Source organism: Silurus meridionalis, chromosome 12, assembly GCF_014805685.1.
Source record: "Silurus meridionalis isolate SWU-2019-XX chromosome 12, ASM1480568v1, whole genome shotgun sequence".
In the NCBI taxonomy this organism is placed as follows: Eukaryota; Metazoa; Chordata; class Actinopteri; order Siluriformes; family Siluridae; genus Silurus; species Silurus meridionalis.
In genome coordinates this window covers 2,070,124-2,084,098 of record NC_060895.1, presented here as the reverse complement: position 1 = coordinate 2,084,098, position 13,975 = coordinate 2,070,124, and the positions used below count along the sequence as shown (strand labels likewise).

The 13,975-nt window shown below is 41.1% G+C and overlaps 2 protein-coding genes across 3 annotated transcripts in view; one reads left to right on the top strand and one right to left on the bottom strand.

Moving 5' to 3' along the window:
• The window catches only part of gmfg (glia maturation factor, gamma), a 25,428-nt gene extending 23,042 nt beyond the window's left edge, over positions 1-2,386 (top strand). For both annotated transcript variants that reach the window (XM_046863458.1, XM_046863457.1), the window contains exons 7-9: positions 956-1,038; positions 1,939-2,012; positions 2,237-2,386. In XM_046863458.1, coding sequence (XP_046719414.1) covers positions 956-1,038; positions 1,939-2,012; positions 2,237-2,308 — 229 coding nt within the window. In that variant the 3' untranslated portion in view covers positions 2,309-2,386. The remainder of the gene's footprint in view (positions 1-955; positions 1,039-1,938; positions 2,013-2,236) is intronic.
• Positions 2,387-2,718: 332 nt separating this feature from the next.
• paf1 (PAF1 homolog, Paf1/RNA polymerase II complex component) lies at positions 2,719-13,387 on the bottom strand. The gene is made up of 14 exons (XM_046863453.1): positions 13,166-13,387; positions 11,802-11,831; positions 11,616-11,708; positions 11,360-11,481; positions 5,961-6,027; positions 5,722-5,823; positions 5,505-5,610; positions 5,333-5,401; positions 5,118-5,221; positions 4,422-4,538; positions 4,008-4,136; positions 3,817-3,922; positions 3,505-3,583; positions 2,719-3,373 (listed from the first exon to the last, which is right to left on the bottom strand). Exons 1-14 carry the CDS (start codon positions 13,210-13,212, stop codon positions 2,979-2,981), a joined length of 1,566 nt encoding a protein of 521 aa, XP_046719409.1. The 5' UTR covers positions 13,213-13,387; the 3' UTR covers positions 2,719-2,978.
• Positions 13,388-13,975: the final 588 nt, after the last annotated feature.

Below are 13,975 nucleotides of genomic sequence, written 5' to 3'. Positions count from 1 at the left end.
GTAAACATTTCGACAGTCCAACCTTCATGCTAGCATGCTAACTCAATATTCCATTTCTTCATCTATTTTATTTGCTAACTCGTGTTTTTAACTAGCCGCTACCAAGGAGGCTAAAGATTGTTAGCTGGCTAAAAGACTTGCATTAGCACTTATGATCGACAGATTTGATCAAAATGTTCATTTTAAAACACTGGCTGTAGATGTTATTACGCTAGCAATGGTTTGTTTATCTCATAGCATACACTAGATGGACCAAAGTTTTGGGACACCTGACTTTTTCAGCTGTTTGTGGTTCATCCCAACACTATCACCACAAAGTCGGAGAATTGTATAGAATGTGTTTGGATGAGGGAGAAATTTTCCTCTCAGCTGCATGCAGATATGCAAATATACATGGGATGGAGTGGAAGATCTCATGCTTTAGAGCTCAGACTCTCAACCCTATTTAACATGATGAATGTAAACGCTGACCGCACCACAGACCTCCTCACCTCACCTTCATCAGTACCTCACTTTACTTGTGGCTGAATGAAATCTCACACAGATTTCCTCAAGAATCCAGTGGAACATCTTCCCAGAGTAGCAAATGGGAAATGAATGTGAAATGGGATGTTCAAAAAGAAGCACATAGCAATCTGATGGTCAGGTGTCCACAAACTTTTGTGCATCAATTGTATGTGTGTATAGCATTATTTTTTTTTTACGCAAGTCAGTGAAAATCCTTGGATTCGAAAAAACTTTCATGACCAGTACGGAGCGATCTTCATAAACTCAACGTTTATAGAACAAATGTCCCGTTGTTCGAGTTCGTCCAGGTCACGTGACCTCGATATAAGACCCCTTTGTGTAAGTCATGGACATATCATCTACACACTTCCCCATCCAGGTGATAAAACGGTACCGAAACACTGAACTTCTCCGAATAAAGCAAGTGATGTACTTAACCGAAGCGCACGTATATAGTGTACAGCTACAAGCTCACACACTCCGACGGCCGGGTGTCCTACCCACTGTGTTTCATCTTCTGCAGTCCTGTGGGTGAGTGAAGATCCACCTCACATATCACGTTCTCCCCCTCAAATCTCCATAAAAACCTTTTTTTTCCAAGTTTAGTAGTATACTTATTATTATTATTATTATTATTATTATTATTATTCTTTCGGTTGCTCCCATTAGGGGGCGCCACAGCGGATCATCCGTTTCCATACCCCCCTGTCCTCTACATCTGCCTCTTTCACAGCAACTACCTGCATGTCTTCTCTCACCACATCCATAAACCTCCTCCTTGGTCTTCCTCTTTTCCTCCTTCCTGGTGTCTCCATCCTCAGCATTCTCCTACTGATATACCCCATGTCCCTCCTCTGCACATGTCCAAACCATCTCAATCTCGCCTTCTCTCAGTCTTCACTCTCCTCCTCCATACGTCACCCTATGATCCTCCTTCACCACAATGAAGATCTCCTGCTTATTTAGATAAAGACCTCGACCCTATTGGGATGAATTGGAGCTGCACTGAAATCCTCCTCCAATCACCCAGATCAGTACCCGACCTCACGAACACGGTTCATGAAGAAATTGCACAAATCTCCAGAAAATCTTCACCAAATCTTGTAGAACATCTTTCCCATGGACAACGGAGGGTGTGATAAGAGCGAACGGGGAATCGATGTGGAATGGAATAGAATTGATCGTACACTCAAACTTTTGTCTATACAGTTCATATCATATATAGATGAATATGTAATAGATGAAAGCAAACAGCTCAGTGAGGAGGATTTTATTACTGGAGATGTCAAGACCTCTTTTTGAACGAGTCACGAATCTACATCAGCATAGGCATGTGACGTGTCGAAGAACTCAGCTCGGTGGGAGAAATTGCATGCTGGGTTTTTCAAACTAATGAGTATAAAGCTACAAATGTTTTTTTTCTAATTACAGGTTGTAAGCCGGAGCAGCAGATGATGTACGCAGGCAGTAAAAACAGGCTCGTCCAAACGGCCGAGCTCACCAAGGTACACGGATTTATAATATACATTCTACAGACAAAAGTATATCAGGACGCTGGACTTTTCCCAGACACATGTGGTTCTTCACCAAACTATTAGCTCACATATTTATATATACACACAGTATATAGTTGACCTTAGATGGACGTTTTTCCCATTTTCATAATAGTTAATAATGGAAGTGATCCAAATATTAAATTCACACCTTTCCGGTTTACGTTCACCTGCAGGTTTTTGAGACCCGAAACACGGACGATCTCTCGGAGGAGTGGCTGAAAGAGAAATTGTCCTTCTTCCGCTGAAGATCATTAAAGCAGAAATAAAAGTATTGCTTTATAATTGTATCTGAACCTGATTAAAATTACGCTGTTTAAAAAAAAGAAGAAAAACCTCGTGCTTTTGCTTCACTTATTTTTAATTATGTAGAAAAATAAAATAAAATGTTTCACATTAACCTCTCGAAGAGGACGTTTACAGCACATATTCTTTTCCATCCAACATCCCAAACCTTTTATTCCTACACCACATGCAATCCTTCGAAAATAAAACCTATTTCCTGCCCTTGCTGACGTTATAACAGCCACAAAACAACTCATCGATGGCTGTGGTTTTGGAAATGGGATGTCCATCAATAGTATGTGGACACCTAGAGTTTTACTCCAGAGTGATTTTAATTAGGAAAAAAAAAAAAAAGGAATGAAACCTTTTTTAATTTTTTAAACAAGTGAACTGTTTATTTACAGCAGTTTTTACAGCAAAGTGATGATGAGATTTTAGCTTTTAAAACAAATAATAAAAAAACAACAAAAAAAAACCACAATGAAGGAAGAAGAGCAGATCTTGACGTGTGTATTTATAGCGTTATATTTATACGGCTCCAGCTGGGACAGAAGTGTCGAGCTTTTCATGTTGAGAAGGACGTATTGGTTATAAACGATCTCAACAGTCATAAGCAGTCGTAACGCTGCGGTCTCATTCGCTGTCGCTGGCGTTGCTGGAGTCTGAGCCCCTGTCGCTGCCGCTCTGCCCTCCCCCTCCCTCTGATTGGCCGCTGCTGCTATGGGCGGGTGAAGCGCTCCCGCTCGCCCTTCCTCCCTCTTCTTCAGCGTCCTCGTCCTCGCTCCGCCTCCTCCTCCTAGCTCCGCCCTCGTCCTCGTCCTCGCTGTCGTCGTCGTCGCTGCCGAAGATCTCCTCCTCGTCGCGAGCGTGCCGGTCCTCTCCGCTCTCGCTCCCGCTCGCCTTCCTCTCCTCTTCCTCCTCCTCTTCCTCTTCGTCGTCTTGGTTCTCACCCCGCCCCTCGTCCTCTTCGTCCTGGTCGGAGCCGCTGTCCGAGTTCTCGCTCTCGCTGCCTTTGTCCTTCTCATCACCTGCGTCGGGAGAGAGATTAGTGTGTAATTTCACACGCGCACACGTGAAGTTGGAGGAAACACTGATGCCGTAAACTCGGCAGATAGTAACTAAACATCTCCGCTGTGCACTGTGTGTGTGTGTGTGTTACCAGAGTCCTGTGTGTCTTTGTCCAGGTCTTCCTCCTCATCCTCTGGCTCGTGGTTCTCCAGCTGAGCTCTGCGAGCCTCCTGCATTACACACGCACACACACACACACACACACACACACACACACACACACACACACACACACACACACACACACACACACACACACACACACACACACACACACACATTTAGAGCGCCAGCATTTATGCAATGTAAACAATGGGTATGTATGCACAAGAAGAAAAAAGGGTGTTTGTATATTATATATATAAATATATATATATATATATATAAATATATATATATAAACCTGTGCTTCCAGCTCTTTCTCGTTCATATCTCGGTGTTTGCAGACCAGCACAGCATTGGTGGTGGACTGAGCTCCGGCCTTCGCACGTCTCTTACTCAAACGCACCCTTACGTGCACACACACACACGTGTTCAATATAAAAACTTTTTCCCCAGTCAAACCACAGAGTTACGCTCATCTGTTGCACAAACCTGGTCTCGAGCTCGTTATAGTAAACGCCGTCTCCGTCTCTGAAGATGAAGAAGTAGTTCTCCTCGTAGCCTTTGCTGGCTTTGTTCTTCACGTTCCAGTTATACTCTCTCGCTATCTTATAGTCATAACTGCACACACACACACGGAGAAAAAATCTAATTAAAACACACTTCAATCGGTGACTATAAACCACAGGAAATTAATGAACACATTCTGACGAATCAGCAGCACTATGGTACCATAACAATGGTGTACCGAAACACGTGTGAGTGAGTGTGTGTGTGTGTGTGTGTGTGTGTGTGTGTGTGTGTGTGTGTGTGTGTGTGTGTGTGTGTGTGTGTGTGTGTGTGTGTGTGAGAGAGAGTGAGTGAGAGAGAGAGAGAGAGTGTGTGAGTGTGTGAGTGTGCTCGTACAGCTCCTCAGGCATGTAATCCAGTTCTTCCTCCACATCTCGTTTCCGCTTACGCAGCGTATCTTCGTTGGGCAGGAAGTACGCCACGAACTGGTTCCCTTCCTCGTCCATCATTCCTCTGAGAACACACACACACACACACACACACACACACACACACACACACACACACACACACACAGTTAACACAAAAAACCTCAGGGGGAATTTGGGAAATATCCCAAGTTGGAAACTTACTAGGAATTAATGGGAATTTATCAGAAATTTTAATAAACTTTCCATAAACTGTACCACATAAAAAAAAAAAAAAAAAAAAAAGTTTGATTTGTTAGTATATAATCGTTTACGCACGGCACAATGAAGTTTGTAAACGTAAACGTAATATTTGTCAGTTATGTGAATACTGGACATTTTTGGACATCGTTTTTTTGTGTGCAGGATTGAAGAAACGATGTGTGTTATGTGATGGAGGAATGCACAGTGCATGTAGGGGCGTGGCCTCGACAGGGGGGCGTGGCCTCAGGAGCCCTGCTGTAAGTGTGCTGTGTGCATGTGATTGATGACTGTGCAGGTGGATATTCTCGTTCATTCCCTTGGAAGGTTTCCAGTCTTGGGAAGTTCTGAAATGTTGCTACCCTATTTACTAATAATCTCCACACACACACACACACACACACACACACACACACACACACACCTGATCATAGCCTGGGACATCATGTCTACCCCCGCAGAGCTGGGGACGTCTTTAGGAGCGGGGTCGGAGTCGAAGATGACCTGCGCACACGGGTTTATCCACATCTGCACAGAGAGAAGCAAATGAGAAACAGCGCATTGATCACATTCCCAGTTACAATGAGTGTGTGTGTGTGTGTGTGTGTGTGTGTGTGTGTGAGAGAATTAGAGTGTCACCTTGAAATCGGGGAAGACGGGCAACACCTCCACAGGTGTAACTCTGGGTTTGCTGTAGTGCTGGGCGATCTGAAAACAGGAGGGACGTTTTTGAAAGAAAAAAAAAAAAAAGTCATATATAAAAAGATTCTTCAGTATTTACTGAATAAACCAGCGTGTGTGCAGAACTCACATTCTTCTGAGCATCTTCGAAGGTCTTTTCGATGGCAGAGATCTGACTGTCTCTGTCCTTGTAGATCTCTTCTTCTGTGAATTGCTGCTTCACAGACACACCAATCCTTTACACACACACACACACACACACACACACACACACACACACACAGAGTAACTAAAAAGCCCTGACAATGAGGGGGTGGTGTGTAACGGGACCCTGTGCCTGTACTCACTTGACCTCCACTTTGTCGTTGGAAACACCATATCGGTTGAATTCTGTGGAGATGTACTCAGTCTTCCTCATCCACGGGACCACCTTCGCATGCTGCTGGGATCTACAACACACACACACACACTCATTATAAGGCGACAAATATTTACTTGTATGCAAACGAACACTGCAGCATATAACACACACACACACACACACACACACACACACACACACACACACACACAGGTGACCTCTGACCTTTTGGAGCTGGTGGGTGCCTGGATCTCCTCTTCTAGGAGCTTCTCATCTGCAGGATCTAACAAAACTATAAAATACACTATTAGTGTGTGTCTTGTGTGTATTCAGTGTACACTTATTGCTAGTGTGTGTGTGGTGTGTATTAGACGCGAGCGTGTGTGTGGTGTGTATTAGACGCGAGCGTGTGTGTGGTGTGTATTAGACGCGAGTGTGTATTAGATGCGAGTGTGTATTAGATGCGAGTGTGTGTGAGGTGTGTATTAGATGTACACTCACTGTGAGTGTGTATGTAGTGTGTATTAGATGTGAGTGTGTATCAGATGTGAGTGTGTATTAGATGTGAGTGTGTATGTGGTGTGTATTAGATGTACACTCACTGTGAGTGTGTATGTGGTGTGTATTAGATGAGTGTGTATGTGGTGTGTATTAGATGAGTGTGTATTAGATGTGAGTGTGTATGGTGTGTATTAGATGTACACACTGAGTGTGTATGTGGTGTGTATTAGATGTACACACTGAGTGTGTATGTGTGTATGTGAGTGTGTATGTGGTGTGTATTAGATGTGAGTGTGTATGGTGTGTATTAGATGTGAGTGTGTATTAGATGTGAGTGTGTATGTGAGTGTGTATTAGATGATGTGAGTGTGTATGTGGTGTATTAGATGTACACTCACTGTGAGTGTGTATGTGGTGTGTATTAGATGTACACTCACTGTGAGTGTGTATGTGGTGTATTAGATGTGTATGTGGTGTGTATTAGATGTACACTCACTGTGAATGTGTATGTGGTGTGTATTAGATGTGAGTGTGTATGTGTGTATTAGATGCGAGTGTGTATTAGATGTACACACTGTGAGTGTATGTGAGTGTGTATTAGATGTGAGTGTATGTGAGTGTGTATCAGATGTGAGTGTGTATGTGGTGTGTATTAGATGTACACACTGTGAGTGTGTATGTGGTGTGTATTAGATGTGAGTGTGTATGTGGTGTGTATTAGATGTACACACTGAGTGTGTATGTGGTGTGTAGATGTACACACTGAGTGTGTATGTGTGTATTAGATGTACACACTGAGTGTGTATGTGGTGTGTATTAGATGTACACTGTGAGTGTATGTGGTGTGTAGATGTACACTCGATGTGAGTGTGTGTGGTGTGTATTAGATGTGAGTGTGTATGTGGTGTGTATTAGATGTGAGTGTGTATGTGGTGTGTATTAGAGTGTGTATGTGAGTGTGTATTAGATGCAGTGTGTATGTGTGTGTGTATTAGATGTGTATTAGATGCGAGTGTGTATGTGGTGTATTAGATGTACACTCACTGTGAGTGTATGTAGTGTATTAGATGTGAGTGTATTAGATGTACACTGATGTGAGTGTGTATGAGTGTGTATGGAGTGTGTATGTGTGTGTATTAGATGTGAGTGTGTATTAGATGTGAGTGTGTATGTGGTGTATTAGATGTGTGTATGTGAGTGTGTATTAGATGTGTGTGTGTATGTGTGTATGTGTGTGTGTGTGTATGTGGTGTGTGTATTAGATGTGTGTATGTGGTGTGTATTAGATGTACACTCACTGTGAGTGTGTATGTGGTGTGTATTAGATGCGAGTGTGTATGTGAGTGTGTATTAGATGTGAGTGTGTATGTGGTGTGTATTAGATGTACACTCACTGTGAATGTGTATGTGGTGTGTATTAGATGTACACTCACTGTGAGTGTGTATGTGGTGTGTATTAGATGTGAGTGTGTATGTGAGTGTGTATTAGATGAGTGTATGTGAGTGTGTATTAGATGAGTGTGTATGTGAGTGTGTATTAGATGTGAGTGTGTATGTGAGTGTGTATTAGATGTGAGTGTGTATGTGAGTGTGTATTAGATGAGTGTGTGTGTGTGAGTGTGTATTAGATGCAGTGTGTATGTGAGTGTGTATTAGATGAGTGTGTATGTGGTGTGTATTAGATGTACACTCACTGTGAGTGTGTATGTATGTGTGTGTGTATTAGATGTACACTCACTGTGAGTGTGTATGTGGTGTGTATTAGATGTGAGTGTGTATGTGAGTGTGTATTAGATGCGAGTGTGTATGTGAGTGTGTATTAGATGCGAGTGTGTATGTGAGTGTGTATTAGATGCAGTGTGTATGTGTGTGTGTGTGTATTAGATGAGTGTGTATGTGAGTGTGTATTAGATGAGTGTGTATGTGAGTGTGTATTAGATGCGAGTGTGTATGTGAGTGTGTATTAGATGCAGTGTGTATGTGAGTGTGTATTAGATGAGTGTGTATGTGAGTGTGTATTAGATGGAGTGTGTATGTGGTGTGTATTAGATGAGTGTGTATGTGGTGTGTATTAGATGTGAGTGTGTATGTGGTGTGTATTAGATGTACACTGATGTGAGTGTGTATGTAGTGTATTAGATGAGTGTGTATGTGTGTATGTGGTGTGTATTAGATGTGAGTGTGTATGTGTGTGTATTAGATGTGAGTGTGTATGTGGTGTATGGAGTGTGTATTAGATGAGTGTGTATGTGTGTGTATTAGATGCAGTGTGTATGTGAGTGTGTATTAGATGAGTGTGTATGTGGTGTATTAGATGTGAGTGTGTATGTGGTGTGTATTAGATGTGAGTGTGTATGTGGTGTGTATTAGATGTAGAGTGTGTATGTATGTGGTGTGTATTAGATGTACACTGATGTGAGTGTGTGTGTATGTGGTGTGTATTAGATGTGAGTGTGTATGTGTGTATTAGATGTACACTCGATGTGAGTGTGTATGTAGTGTGTATTAGATGCGAGTGTATGTGGTGTGTATTAGATGAGTGTGTATGTGTGTGTATTAGATGTGGTGTGTATGTGAGTGTGTATTAGATGCGTGTGTATGTGAGTGTGTATTAGATGTGAGTGTGTATGTGTGTGTATTAGATGAGTGTGTATGTGGTGTGTATTAGATGTGAGTGTGTATGTGGTGTGTATTAGATGTGAGTGTGTATGTGGTGTATTAGATGTACACTCGATGTGAGTGTGTATGTGGTGTGTATTAGATGAGTGTGTATGTGGTGTGTATTAGATGCGAGTGTGTATGTGGTGTGTATTAGATGCGAGTGTGTATGTGGTGTGTATTAGATGCGAGTGTGTATGTGGTGTGTATTAGATGTGAGTGTGTATGTGGTGTGTATTAGATGAGTGTGTGTGAGTGTGTATTAGATGAGTGTGTATGTGAGTGTATTAGATGTGAGTGTGTATGTGGTGTGTATTAGATGTACACTGTGAGTGTGTGTGTATGTGTATTAGATGTGTATGTGGTGTGTATTAGATGTGAGTGTGTATGTGAGTGTGTATTAGATGTGAGTGTGTATGTGGTGTGTATTAGATGTGAGTGTGTATGTGGTGTGTATTAGATGGTGTGTATGTGGTGTGTATTAGATGTGAGTGTGTATGTGGTGTGTATTAGATGTACACTGATGTGAGTGTGTATGTAGTGTGTGTATTAGATGTAGTGTGTATGTAGTGTGTATGTGTATTAGATGTACACTGATGTGAGTGTATGTAGTGTGTATTAGATGTGGTGTGTATTAGATGTGTGTATGTAGATGTGAGTGTGTATGTGGTGTGTATTAGATGTGAGTGTGTATTAGATGGTGTGTATTAGATGTAGTGTGTATGTGTGTATGTGTGTATGTGAGTGTGTATGTAGTGTGTATTAGATGTGAGTGTGTGTGTGTATTAGATGTGTGTATGTAGTGTATTAGATGTGGTGTGTATTAGATGTGAGTGTGTATGTGGTGTGTATTAGATGTGAGTGTGTGTGGTGTGTATTAGATGTGAGTGTGTATGTAGTGTGTATTAGATGTGAGTGTATGTGTGTGTGTATGTGAGTGTGTATGTGGTGTGTATTAGATGCGAGTGTGTATGTGTGTGTATTAGATGCAGTGTGTATGTGGTGTGTATTAGATGTGAGTGTGTGTATGTGGTGTGTATTAGATGTACACTCACTGTGAGTGTGTATGTGGTGTATTAGATGTACACTCGATGTGAGTGTGTATGTGTGTATTAGATGTACACTGATGTGAGTGTGTATGTAGTGTATTAGATGAGTGTGTGTATGTGGTGTGTATTAGATGTGAGTGTGTATGTAGTGTATTAGATGTAGTGTGTATGTGGTGTGTATTAGATGTGAGTGTGTATGTGGTGTGTATTAGATGAGTGTATGTGGTGTGTATTAGATGTAGTGTGTATGTGGTGTGTATTAGATGTACACTCACTGTGAGTGTATGTGGTGTGTATTAGATGTGAGTGTGTATGTGGTGTGTATTAGATGTGAGTGTGTGTATGTGTGTGTATTAGATGTACACTCGATGTGAGTGTGTGTGTGTATTAGATGTGAGTGTGTATGTGGTGTGTATTAGATGTGAGTGTGTATGTGTGGTGTGTATTAGATGAGTGTGTATGTGGTGTGTATGTGGTGTGTATTAGATGCGTGTGTATGTGGTGTGTATTAGATGCGAGTGTGTATGTGTGTGTATTAGATGCACACTGATGTGAGTGTGTATGTGGTGTATTAGATGCACACTGATGTGAGTGTGTATGTGGTGTGTATTAGATGCGAGTGTGTATGTGTATGTGTGTGTGTATTAGATGCGAGTGTGTATGTGGTGTGTATTAGATGTGAGTGTGTATGTGGTGTGTATTAGATGAGTGTGTATGTGGTGTGTATTAGATGTGAGTGTGTATGGTGTGTATTAGATGCAGTGTGTATGTGGTGTGTATTAGATGAGTGTGTATGTGGTGTGTATTAGATGCGAGTGTGTATGTGTGTGTGTGTATTAGATGCAGTGTGTATGTGGTGTGTATTAGATGAGTGTGTATGTGGTGTGTATTAGATGCGAGTGTGTATGTGGTGTGTATTAGATGCGAGTGTGTATGTGGTGTGTATTAGATGTGTGAGTGTGTATGTGGTGTGTATTAGATGCGAGTGTGTATGTGGTGTGTATTAGATGTGAGTGTGTATGTGGTGTGTATTAGATGCAGTGTGTATGTGGTGTGTATTAGATGCGAGTGTGTATGTGGTGTGTATTAGATGCAGTGTGTATGTGGTGTGTATTAGATGCAGTGTGTATGTAGTGTGTATTAGATGTGAGTGTGTATGTAGTGTGTATTAGATGTGAGTGTATGTAGTGTGTATTAGATGTGAGTGTGTATGTATGTGTATTAGATGTGAGTGTGTATGTGGTGTGTATTAGATGTGAGTGTGTATGTGGTGTGTATTAGATGTGAGTGTGTATGTGGTGTGTATTAGATGTACACTCGATGTGAGTGTGTATGTAGTGTGTATTAGATGCGAGTGTGTATGTAGTGTGTATTAGATGTGAGTGTGTATGTGGTGTGTATTAGATGTACACTCACTGTTAGGGTCGATGCGGTAGGTGTCGGGGTTGATGAGGTCAATGGTCACTCCCAGGTCTGGTTCGGTGAGCAGCTCATGTTTGTGTTGTTTTTCGAGTGAGGTGGCTTTATACTGCACAAACCTACACACACACACGCACACACACACACACACACAATGTGCAGCGTTGTTTACAGGAACCTGTTCATATGTAAATGGTGTTAAATGAGAAACAGTAAATAAGTTTGGTGATTATTTGGCTGTGTTTTCCCGCACCGGTGCTGGTCGAAGGGATATGTGATGAACTTGGGGTCGAAGGGGATGTCAGGGAGGCTGTTACAGTATTTAACCCGGCACACAACACCAGACCTGGAGGAACACACAAGAACGATATGAATAAGACGTACATGCGTGATTAATAACGATAAATACATGAAGAAAGAGATCATTACGAGACCGTACCTCTCAGGGACGGTTCTGTGTGACGAGCTCCTGTGTGAAAGCAAAAAAAAAAAAAAAAAAAGGAGGGAGGGAGCGGAGAGGGGCTTCCCGCTCTTTTTTGTGTTTTTTTTTGCCAAAATAGAGAAGAAATAAATCGAAAAAGGAGCGAATGTTTTAGAAAAGGTGTTTAAATAAAAAATCCAAAAAGAAGAAACGAATCGACTTTTATGCTTTTAATGTTTTTGCGCCACCGCACGACTGAATGAAGGGATTTATCCCGGATATCCGCATAAAAATAAAAAGAAACCGCCGATGGGCAAATTGACTTTTGATGCCAACTTGAAAGAAAGAAAATCAAAGAGACGACACTTTTTCTCTCCAAAAATGAAAATGCGAGAACCGTCGGTCAAATTCGGAAAACTGAAGAAAATGTTAAAACTGCGATTATCATCAGCCAGTAGTGCAAACTATCGAGAGTGTGCGTTTGTCCATTGAAATCCAAGAATCTCAGGGATTTTTTTTTTAGCATCATCGTAAAACTTTAAAGCGTCCTGTTGCGTCTGTGATTTTAGTTTAACTTCTATCTTCATCTCCCTAAAAAAAACAAAAACAGGGCAAATAAGAAACATCTGAAATGAAATCCCACTCAGATTTTAGTAAAACCCTGAATTCACTTGACCTACTGCACTGCACTAATTCACACATTGTTGGAATGATATTGAATCAGATGTGCATCATATGATGTATTTATATCCATCCAGTGTGTATTGTATTCAATAGGCAGCTCATCTGGTGTTTATTCTCCCATTCAGTCATGTTTGTTTTCTCTTCTCTATATGAAACATGTCACCGTGATCCATCGAGTTCCTTTAACCATCACGGAGAACACACCTCCCATCCCCTCCACAACCTACTGTGATCAAGAACGCTACAGGATGTCTGTCCTACCGACTGTAATGAGACTTTATCTATCCATCCATCCATCCATCTATCTACACATCATCATTCTACATTGATTTAAAATCCTTTTCTATAGAAATATATTATAGAGGATGCAAATCAGTTTCTATCCATTTCATTCACATTCCCAAGAGAGTTAATAAACGTGATAAGACATGATTTTAAACTGAAATCTACACGTTAAGTGTCTGTACGTGAGAACGCTGTTCTGCTGTTAGTTTCTCTGATAACACACTTACCAGAACCTCTAATAATACAAATAAAAATATAACTCATTTCTCAATTTTTAATCTAGAACATATGTTTACTGGCTCAAATAAAAGACAATAAAACGATCAAAAAAATTATAACTTTCCACAAAACAACCAGGCTAACAAGCTAATCAGGCTAACAAGCTAACCTAGCCGACATGCTAACTCTCTTACCGATGCCCGTCCTCGCGCTGCGCTTGAGTTTGAATCGTTGGCGCCATTGTAGGGACGAAATCTGCGTTTTAAACCGATTTTCCCCAAAATATTTATTTAAAATCTACTCGATCTTTAAACTTTATTACAATAAACTCCAATTAGGTCAATATTTATCCTCCGCGGTGTCGAATCTCACGTCTCGGGTCCCAAACCCAAATTCATCCCTCCTCCCTTAACAAGTGCACTACTTAGTCAGTAGAATAAGAGCCTCCTGGGCACTATGTAGAAACCTAAATATAAAATAGGAAGTCATTTTGGATGATGTCTAAAATGCGACGGAAGTAGCTGACGTGTTATTTCTCCCACCCGTTTTTAGATAGCAGGGAGCAATGGAGATTTTGTTCAAATACGGGTGGGAATAAAGTTAAAGTATCACGCGTTATCAGTTAGGACCCCATGTGATTTCATAGCTGTCTTGGAATAAGGCCAGAGCAAAATATAAAAAAATATAAATTAAGGAGAAAATCAGCAGGTGATATAGAGATGTAACGGTGTTCACAAGTCTGATTAAACATAAGCATTATATTTATTAATAATATTTAGTGTGTGAACTGTAGTAAAAAAAATATAAATAGTTATTAGGCTATTGTAGGGAACAAAACAGAAATACAGGAAGACCCTCAGATGGTCATGTTCTTCCAGGATCATGTGACAGGTTTTGACGTGCTTTTCGTCATATTCACAGGTTCCTCCTGGTCAAAAAGTTAAAACTCAAACGCAAAACACTTATAATAAACACAGATGATTCACATTTATAAGATTCTTTCT

What these genes read in the sequence shown, in the direction of transcription:
- paf1 (XM_046863453.1), bottom strand. Translation starts at nt 13,212, where the DNA reads ATGGCGCCAACGATTCAAACTCAAGCGCAGCGCGAGGACGGGCATCG. An exon ending in CAGCGCGAGGACGGGCATCG is followed by an intron (nt 11,832 to 13,165) that starts GTAAGAGAGTTA and finishes GCTTTCACACAG; the next exon opens with GAGCTCGTCACACAGAACCG. An exon ending in GATTACATGCCTGAGGAGCT is followed by an intron (nt 4,137 to 4,421) that starts GTACGAGCACAC and finishes GTGTGTGTGCAG; the next exon opens with TTATGACTATAAGATAGCGA.